Genomic DNA, 9,971 nt, shown 5'->3' with positions numbered 1-9,971 from the left:
GCCCCTTGCTTCAATACTTCATGATATAATCGGACCTGTCGACACCTCAGTATACACAGCAATGAGTGTATAAACTTACTGAATTAATGTGGGTGCTGGATTCCGAGATGAGAAACTCTGAGGTGCAAACAACCACGGTGTATTGTGGTTCCACGGAAGTTTTATCGGGTCCTTAAGAAGCCCTTGCTTGGCCTTTTTGAATGCTGGGCATAGGTCGATAAATAGAGCGTAGTTGTTTAAATAGTTCTACTTAAGTTCTGAAATCAACTCTACTTTAAATCTATATAGCTGCAGGTAATGTAATCAGGCCATACTCTTCCAAGCTGGCAGCCATGGCAAAAGTCCCTTTCTCTTGGCGCGAATTACAAGGAAATTCAATAAATACTTTAAGATATATATATGCCAAAGACCTGGAGTTAAGTTACTAGGGTGGGGCTGTGTAAATGTTTGGTGACTCTAAAGAAAGTTGGGATCTGGGGTGCTGGCACCTGGAGGACACAGAAGAAACAAAAGTTGGGGGGCTGGCGAAGGTCGCTAGCACACTTTATCTCTGATTGGCGGAAGCGCCCAGAGTTTTCTTTATGGCGTCACCGAGTACCTGCCTGTAGAAAGGCCCCGTCTCCGTGACGTCACGCCTCACTGGCCAATGAAAGGTCTCAGTCTGCGGGCCCCGAGGAGGGTTGTGGGCCCTTTTTTGTGAATGAAGCGCCACGGAACAGCCTTCCTGGGGTACCCACGAGCCGCGTCCTGCTGTGCCCCGGCGCCTACGCAGCAGCGGCCGCGGCCGCTGTGGGCACGCACGGTTACCCCAGGCAGCCCCGGCCGCCAGCGGCAGCCCCGTCGCCTCGGCCGCGCCAGCCGGCTGCGGGCACCTGGGGGCGGGCTGGGGGCGCCGGCCGCGGCAGGAGGCGCTGTAGCGAGGGCTGTGGCGCCGGTCCTGCGGCGGCCGCGGGAGGCAGCGGGGCAGGCGCTGTGGGCCGGGCTCCTCCTCCGGCTCCTGCGCGACCGCCTCCCGCCGGGCTCCGCCGGCGCCCGCCGTCCCCGCAGCGCCGCTCTGCGCCCGCCGCCCCAAGCACCCGCGCGGGGCTGGCGGGAGCCTCGGCGGGCGCGCGGGCGCGCGGGGCCATGGTCGTGGCCCCCTGACGGGCCGCGGCCGCCTCCATGAAGCGGAAAAGCGAGCGGCGGTCGAGCTGGGCCGCCGCGCCCCCCTGCTCGCGGCGCTGCTCGTCTACCTCGCCGGGTGTGAAGAAGATCCGCAGCTCCACGCAGCAAGACCCGCGCCGCCGGGACCCCCAGGACGACGTGTACCTGGACATCACCGGTGAGCCGGCCAGTGGGCGCGCGGAGGGCCCCGGACGGTCGCACCCAGCGCGGGGCCCTGGCCCACCCCCCCGGGCTGCCCGGGGCCTCCGGGGTCGGGCCGAAATGCCTTCGCCCCCACCCCCTTAAACGCCCCGACCGCCACACCCCCTTTAGGAGCCTGGCTCCTGGGGAGCGCCCCCCGCCCCGAGTTTCTAGCTGCGTGGGCTGCGAGCTGTAACTTTAGCTTGTGCACCCTCCTCCACCAGCAAGATGGACCGAGGGTCACCTTTCTAAGTTGCGGGCGTCAGCCCGGCGCCTCGAACCTGCAGCTCCTCCCCGCGGGCTGCTTATGAGTTCCCGTGGATTCCGCCTTCAGGGATTGCGAGCCCGGTTGGCCCTGGCGCGAGTCACTACCTCTGAATCAGCCCCAGAGGATTCCCCGAGCGCGCTGAACGCGCCTGGCACGGGAGCTGCCCCTTTTTGGCGTTGGCCAAACCTCCACTGCTCCGTAGCCTTGGGACCCCGGGCGCCGCGTTGCCCGTCCGGCGCGGAAGCCCGAGCCCCTCTCCTGGGCCTCCCGCGCCCTGCCCCCTAGCGCGCCCCCCGCACGCCTCCGCCTCCTGGGGTCCGCTCCCCGCAGGGGCCTCGAGAAGGAAGGTGTCACGTTGATGGCATTCGAGCCAGCCGGCAAGACGAATGCCCGGGTTGTCACTTTTGAGAAATCCCAGCCAGCCAGAGCAGGTAGCCAAGCAGCCCTTCGATAGCTGTTCTGTTAGTGCCGATTCGACTGTTCTTGGAGACTCATAAATCCAATTTGGCAGCTGTTAGGTTTGCTGGGATTGACAGTGACGCGTGTGAAGGCATTAAATGTGATGATGTATGTGGCAACGCTGTGTAAACAGAAGAGCTGTCCCCGGTTTTGAGGGAATTGGCAGTCTGTTTTCAGTGGCGGGGAATGTGTCAACCTCGGTGCGTGGCGTTATTAAAAACTGTTTCCCGCCCCTAGCCTTTGATAAACCAGGTAAGCTGGAGTGGCGAGAACATTAAGTGGAAGTGTTTACACAAACACAGAAGTTTAGGAGAAATAATATTCTAGGTTCATGGACAATCTGGAAACAGTTCGTTTTGAAATGACGCTGAGAGCAGAGAGGGTTTCTTGGCTTTGGTGGATGGCCCTTGGGAACCAGAGCGGGCATAGGAAGGGGTTGCCCTGAGTACCAGTCCCCGGCCGGTAGCTGCGGGGCGTGTGCGGGAGGTGAAGCCTGCTGAGGCTGAGAAGCCAAGTCCCTCTAACGTTGTGCACTTCCCAGGAGAGGGCCTCGCCGAGGACGAGTGGGGCTGGGAGACGGTGGGCCTATACATAGTTTCTGCCCGTTATTGTTTATACCTCTTGAAAGGATCTGTGTTGAATGGGATTTAATTATAGGACAAGTAATGCATTTACATGGTACAGAACTCCAGTTCTAAAGGTGCACAGGAGTACATGCAGAAAAGTTGGTCTCACAGTCTCCAAGTGTCCTTCTCTAGAGGCAACTACTCTTCCCAGTTTCTTGTGAAGCTTTCTAGAAATAGACTGTGCATGCATACTATATATACTATATATTCTCTACCTTACACGTGCGAGTAGCACACAACATGTTGTTTTGCACATTTTTCCATTTTCTTAGTGTTTCTTATTAGAATGATTGTTCTGAGTTGGTGCATACAAGACTGGCTTACTTGATTTTAATTACTGCTTAGGCCAATGTACATACGGTTTTATGAATAAAACCATTAACAAGTACGTATGGATTTAAATGTTATGTAGATTTGAATGTTTTTTAACCTATTTAGTCCCTGTTGATGAACATTTGGGTTTTCAATCAGAAGGTTTGTGACAGCAAAGTCATTGGAGTAAATCTTTCTCCTTGATGGAGATGAAATATGATGTGGCTAGCCTTTGTGAGGCAGTCACCAATTAATTAACTTCAGAAAAATATAACCAAGCAGAATACTGAGGGGGGGTGCGTTATATGAAATTAAAATGCTATCAGAGGGCAACCCACTCTGGTCCCCTTCCATGCTGTGGAAGCTTTGTTCTTTCGCTCTTCACAATAAATCTTGCTGCTGCTAAAAAAAAAAAAAAAAAAAAAAAAAAATCCTATCAGATTGCAAGCCCTAATAATGGAAGGGTCCAGCTTTAATGTAAGGGAGCTCCAGGGGAGTAAAGGTTATAGTCACCTTTCCCTGTGACTTCTCTAGGTGTCCCTCAGTGATAGTCTTGGCTTCCTGGAAAAATGATACTTAATCAGTCTGTTGCAGTGTGATATACAAGGCCAATTAAAGTATCTTCAGATACAGAGTTCAGATTACTTTTTATTGGGCTTTTGGGGGAAGGCTTGAGGCCTGTCCTCAGCAAGTGACAAACTGGTCCCTTCCTTCCCAACATGTTTTTCCCTCCATTATTGTTTTCTTAATTTAAAAAGAAGTGCATGCACACTTCTAAAAAGTTAAACATTATCAAATGAGTTTTTTTTTTTTTTTTTTTTTTTTGAGATAGAGTCTCGCTCTGTTGCCCAAGCTGGTGTGCAGTGGCTCAATCTCGGCTCACTGCAACCTCTGCCTCCCGGGTTCAAGGGATTCTCCTGCCTCAGCCTCCCAAGTAGCTGGGAATACAGGCGCCCGCCACCATGCCTGGCTAATTTTTGTATTTTTAGTAGAGACAGGGTTTCACCATATTGGCCAGGCTAGTCTCGAACTCCTGACCTTGTGATCCGCCCGCCTTGGTCTCCCAAGGTGCTGGGATTACAGGCATGAGCCTTCGCCCGGCCTATCAAATGAGTTTTATGGAGTCTTCCTCCCTTGGTAATGTTTTTCCTCCTTCAATTTTCTGTGCATATTCAAGTTTCTGGAAATTGTGCCATACCAGCAAGATTAGTTCTCTTTTTTTTGAGACGGAGTCTTGCTCTGTTGCCCAGGTTGAGTGCAGTGGCACTATCTCGGCTCACCACAACCTCTCCCTCCCGGGTTCAAGCAATTCTCCTGCCTCAGCTTCCCGAGTAGTTGGAACTACAGGCGTGCGCCACCATGCCTGGCTAATTTTTGTAATTTTAGTAGAGATGGGGTTTCACTATGTTGGCCAGACTGGTCTCAAACTCCTGACTTCGTGATCCCCACAGCCTAGATCTCCCAAAGTGCTGGGGTTACAGGCGTGAGCTACCACGCCCAGCTGATTAGTTATCTTTTGATGGCTGCATTGTATGGCCAAATCATGATTTATTTAGTAGTAATAAATAGATGGTTATTTGGGGGTTTTCCAGTCCCTATTGCAAATGGCTGCAGTAGCATCAATGTATGTGTCTGTTTATATGTGTGACTAGATCTATAGGGTGTATTTCTAGAGGTGAAAATGCCAGGCCAGAGTACATATGGACTTTATCCATTACTCAGTGGACTTTTTGGCTATTAGGAATAATGCTGCTGTGAACATTCATATACAGGTTGTTGCATGGACACGTTTTCAGTATAACACCCAGGAGTAGAATGGCAGGATCACATGGTATCTCCATGTTTAATGTTTTAAGGAACTGTCAGAGTCTTTTTCCAGAGTGGCTACGCCACCAGCGTTCCCACAAGCAATGTACCAATTATTCCACATCCTTGCCAACACTTATTATTGGATTGACAAGATTCTTTCACAGTGGAGTAGGTTTGTAAAAATTAATGCATGTTGTCACTTCTGTCCACCCTGCCCTTAAATACATCATTTTTTAACTTAGTCCCTTGACATTTTTATTGCAACCTATTTAATCTGTAAATTGAATTCCCATAGATCCCAGGATACTTCATGTGTGTGTATTTAATATAGGATGCTTAATCCCTATTTTTGTTCCTGTCGTCATTTGTTATATAATCACTACTGTTTAGTATCTAGCCACCCACACCACTATACTGGGCATTTACTCTTACTAGGAGCAGTCTAAGGGGTTTAATTCTCATTCCAACCCCATCTACCTCTCACCGAGCCATTCATTGACCTCTTGCCATGTGCAATGACATGGATTTTTTTACTTGAGCTGTACTGCTAGTTCAGTTTCAGTCCACCATGAAAACAAAAGGTCATAAAGACAGTGTAGGCCGGGCACAGTGGCTCACGTCTGTAATCCCAGCACTTGGGGAGGCTGAGGCGTTTGGATAACCTGAGGTCAGGAGTTCGAGACCAGCCTGGCCAACATGGTGAAACCCCTTCTCTACTAAAAATTCAAAAATTAACTTGGCATGGTGGCACGTGCCTATAGTCCCAGCTACTTGGGAGGCTGAGGCAGGAGAATCTCTTGAACCAGGGAGGTGGAGGTTGCAGTGAGCTGAGATCGCGCCACTATGTTCCAGCCTGGGTGACAGAGTGAGACTCCACCTCAAAAAACAAAACAAAACAAAACAGACGGTGTAAACTGTAAGCGGTAAAGCTAAAAAGATGCTGGGTACAGATCAGAATGAGCTGTTACCAGTCTAGGAAACTGGAGGAAGTGGGGAGGTTGAGGAGGGTTTTCAAGGAAAAAATCCTGGATTTTTCTGTGAACCTCCTTAATGTCAGAGGTCTGAATCTTTATCTCTATTTTCCCATCCCTTAAATAGGGACCTCCATTCATGGCAGTGTACTTTCTCCTTTCCTCAGGAAAAAAAAATTTAAAGACTCTAACATTACTGCATATATCTATGTTTGATAATTTATCAGATGTAATAGTTGGTGCAGAGCTTCGATTTATTTTACTATTTTTATTTTTAAAATTTCTGATTAGGCTGGGAGCAGTGACTCATGCCTATAATCTCAGCACTTTGGGAGGCCAAGGCAGGCAGATCGCTTGAGCCCAGGAGTTCAAGACCAGCCTGGCCAACATGGCAAAACCCCTACTCCGGAGGCTGAGGTGGGAGAATCACTTGAGCCTGGGAGTTCAAGGCTGCAATGAGCTGTGTTCGTTCCACAGCACTCTAGCCTGGGCAAAAGAGACATAGTGAAACTCTGTCTCAAAAAAAAAAAGAAAGAAAGAAAGAAAAGAAAAATTCTGATTAGTGAAGAATATTGGTAATAGCTACTGGCTAGAAGATTCTTGGTAGTTTGTGTTAAATTTCTTTACCTTTTTAAAAATAAGTTTTCCAGTGTCTGCCATGATCTAACTTTTAAAGACTGTCTGTATTATAATAGTAAATAATTTTATTGGAAAAACACTAATTGAGGTCAGGATTGCCATTTTAAAGCACTGATTAATGGTGATATATTGGATACTCATCAAATAAACAAATACAGCATTGTCTCCTCCCTCCTTCCTTTTTAAGATCTTTAAAATTCACAGCAGACATTAGACAGGGAAAATTTATTCATTAATTCAAGAAGTATTTATTGCATGCTTACTATGTAAAATAGTCATGCATATTCATTGCAGTGATGGAAGTATATTTTTCTTGATAGAAAAGGAATGCTGTTATGTAGAACACTGAGTCAAGGAGAAAAATTGCTTTTTCTTCAAGAGTTTTATGTTATAGTAGATTATTCACTTTCAGGAATTGAAGCCCATCATAGTGTGTAGTGTGCATTTTTCTTCTTGCCTATATCTTGGTTCTCCTTTACTTACACTTAAATTTGTCTGTAATGTTAATTTGTTTTCTTGATTTCTATGCTTGCTTAATTCTTCAACATCTTCACTTCTGATATTCATGTTAGTTATCTGCTTTAAATCTAATTCCTCAGGCACTCCAACACCACATGGAGGCAACAGTTTGACAGTTTCAAATGTCACTCCTTAAGTGGACATACAGAGTAGTTGGGCACAGACATGAAGGGAAGGTGGAATAATTGTGTTGCAGAAATGGTACTGATGCCAGAGAGTTGCCAGTCAGTGCAAATTGTAATTGCTCTGTGCTTTTGAATGGGAAGGAATGTTCCCAGTTTCTGTTGGGGTTAGGAAGAGCTGGACTGAAACCACACTGTGGATTTTTAGGATGGAAGAGGGGCATTGATGCACACAAGTGACATTTCTTGGAAATTTCTGAGATAGTCTGTGGGAATCACTGAATTGATAGGACAGGGGAAAGAATTTCAAGAGATCAAAACCCTCCACATTCCCCTGTGAAGAAGCCAAAGGGCCAGAGATAAAATTGGGCCACATTGATGTAGTTTCTTTTTGGCAAAGCCATGACTGCCTGACTTTTACTGTTGCCAGCAGATAAAGCTGCTTCACAGAGTTGTACATAAATGATTTATTGGATATCTCCTAGTTAGTCCTGTGCTACTTAGGCTAGGAGATGAATAATTACCTACTGAATTTGAGGAAAATGAGCAAAACAAGTACATCATTCAGGTCTTCTGCAGGTCATGCTGTTTTCCAAATTGACTGTCATTAACAGCCCCAGTTTTCCGGATATTTTATTCATTCAACAAATGCATAATGAATTTGTGCAAATGAATACCTACTCTGCCAAGCTTTCTTCCCCTCAAGTGCTAAAAATAGAGCACTGCTAGAGATAGTCCCTGCTCTCATGGAGTTTATGTTTTCAGTGTTAATTGAGAAAATAACACTGGGAGGGTCTGAGGGAGAACTAGCATATAGAGTAACGATATCGCATATTGCAGTTGAAATCTTTAGGGAAGAAAAACTTTAATCAAAGAGTTTTTGAAGAGCCAATTCAATGAGGCCAGCTAAGCTAGCCGCTAGGCATGAGGACACCGGGGAAACCTAGTCTCTGCCCCATCCCAGGGTTGAGCACAGACGGATTATTAGTAACCTTTTGGAGCCTCGATGCTCTCATCTGCCACAGATTTGTTGTGAGAATGAAATGAAGGGGATGCATATGAAGTGCCTGGCTTGATGCCCATTGATGGCCAGGGCTGCATCACTGTTCTCTTGTGTCACACGCGTGACAGCAGCCACGAGGACAAAGGGCAGGCTGAGGCACAGTCATCACGGCTGGAAGGGTTTCAAGCTAAGAAGCAAACATTCCCGTGTACTTGCACAAAAGGTTCAGTGAATCAGCACAGTGGAAACGCAGTGTGTTCCTCTCTCTGCTTCTGAGAGCAAGCTCAGGGCAGAAATGCTCCAGATGAGGCTGGATCCGTATTTGTCAGAGCAGTGGAGGAGGTTTGGTACCGTGGTGATCATCTTTTCTGCCTTGGGATAAATGTTAGAGTTTCTCTTTAGAAAGATTCCCTATAAGAGGAGGAATAAACCAAAGCTGTTACTTCATTCTTGAGGCTATTGTTATGTACTTTTATTATACTGAAGACTTATATTGCCTAATATTAAATTGCAGCTAAGCTTATTGTTGGGGAGGTCTTCTTAAAGATGGGAGACCCCTCTACCATGGGAGAGCCTGAGGTAGAAAATAAAACAATATATGAAATTATTTACTGATAGAATATAAATTTTCAGAGTGGTTAATTTAAAAAATGCTCTTGTATATGTTTTAAAATAGTGTTTCACAGACAATTATCCAAAAGATTTGAAACTGATGGTGCATATTATTGGCAGACAGGGCCTTTTTTTGTTTTTTTGTTTGTAAAACAAATTGCTTTCAAAGGACCTTTCCATGCTTAATGTGTAGCAGAGAGACAAGTTATTTGGAAAGGTTGGGAATAGGATATAAAGAAGAAATGAGATCTTTAAATCTATTTTTTATTACCCTGGGAAAAATGAATTTTAGTAGCCAGTATTTTTTGTTTTCCTTCCCATCTTAGCTACTGAATATTTTTATAACCTAAGTAAATCCTTCACATTAACATTGTTATAAGGATCTGTAAGTTGACATGAAAACATGGACAGACCATCTGAACATCTCAAAGCCACGCCTCATCTAGATCAGGCACCTTTATGAATGAGGTAAGTAGGTGCGGGGTTGTTGAGGACCAATGTGGAAGAGATTGTATTAGAGACAGACTGGTTCGCAGGGACTAACCATCAAATATTGTTTCTTTCCACTATTTCGTTTTTAGCTTCCAAAGTGAGTCATTTGATTTCTAGTGTTATAAGAATTGACGTCCATATTAGGCAGGGATTACTTTTGAAAACATTTTCCAAAATTGATTGTAACCTTCCTAAACTCAAGGATATTGAACTGGAATGTGTACATCTCATCTGGACTCTCTAGTTTATATGAAAGTTTTACGCCCTTTTCTCTCTCTCTTTTTTTTTTTTTTCTATAGCTTTTCATGGATACTGCTCCAACAAAGGTATTCAGATCATTGACTACTTTGCAGTTCTTTTATATGACTTTAAACTGTAGAATTTAATCTGTTAGTTGTCATTCTTGGTTCCGTCCTTTCCTGTTTGCTGGTCTTAATCTTAGGTAGCAGATTCAGTTTTCTGTAACTGTAGAGCAGCGTTGGTATGTTTATGACTTAAGTTGAAATTTGTCTTTATATGAAAGGTTTTGTTGGTTTCTGTGATAGTTAATACTGAAAGTAGTTTCTGCGATATTTCATTGGATTAATATGAATGCCAGGTTTTGGGTGGTAGATATTTTTTGGTAATATTCAGTTTTTCTTTTTTAAATTGAATCTCACTTTCGTAGGCTCTTGTGGAAAGGGTACTCACAATGAGTTGTTATAACTATAACAGTTAGTCCTGATTTTTTTTTTGTGATCATTTAGTTATTTCTAGACATTTATTTGACTAATAGACAGATTTATATGCTATTTA

At 45.5% G+C, this 9,971-nt stretch overlaps 1 protein-coding gene across 5 annotated transcripts in view; it reads left to right on the top strand.

Moving 5' to 3' along the window:
• The first annotated feature begins 695 nt into the window (after positions 1–695).
• CDC14B (cell division cycle 14B) overlaps positions 696–9,971 on the top strand; it is a 130,586-nt gene continuing 121,310 nt past the window's right edge. For 2 of the 5 annotated variants that reach the window (XM_054502914.2, XM_054502910.2), the window contains exon 1: positions 696–1,321. In XM_054502914.2, the coding sequence (XP_054358889.1) occupies positions 1,162–1,321 (160 nt within the window). In that variant the 5' untranslated portion in view covers positions 696–1,161. The remainder of the gene's footprint in view (positions 1,322–9,971) is intronic. The other 3 variants (XM_054502912.2, XM_063649724.1, XM_063649723.1) reach the window with 2 other exon arrangements.

This window comes from Pongo pygmaeus, chromosome 13, assembly GCF_028885625.2.
Source record: "Pongo pygmaeus isolate AG05252 chromosome 13, NHGRI_mPonPyg2-v2.0_pri, whole genome shotgun sequence".
NCBI classification, from domain to species: Eukaryota; Metazoa; Chordata; class Mammalia; order Primates; family Hominidae; genus Pongo; species Pongo pygmaeus.
Note: the sequence above shows the minus strand (reverse complement) of the source record. Positions and strands in the feature narration are given on the sequence as shown.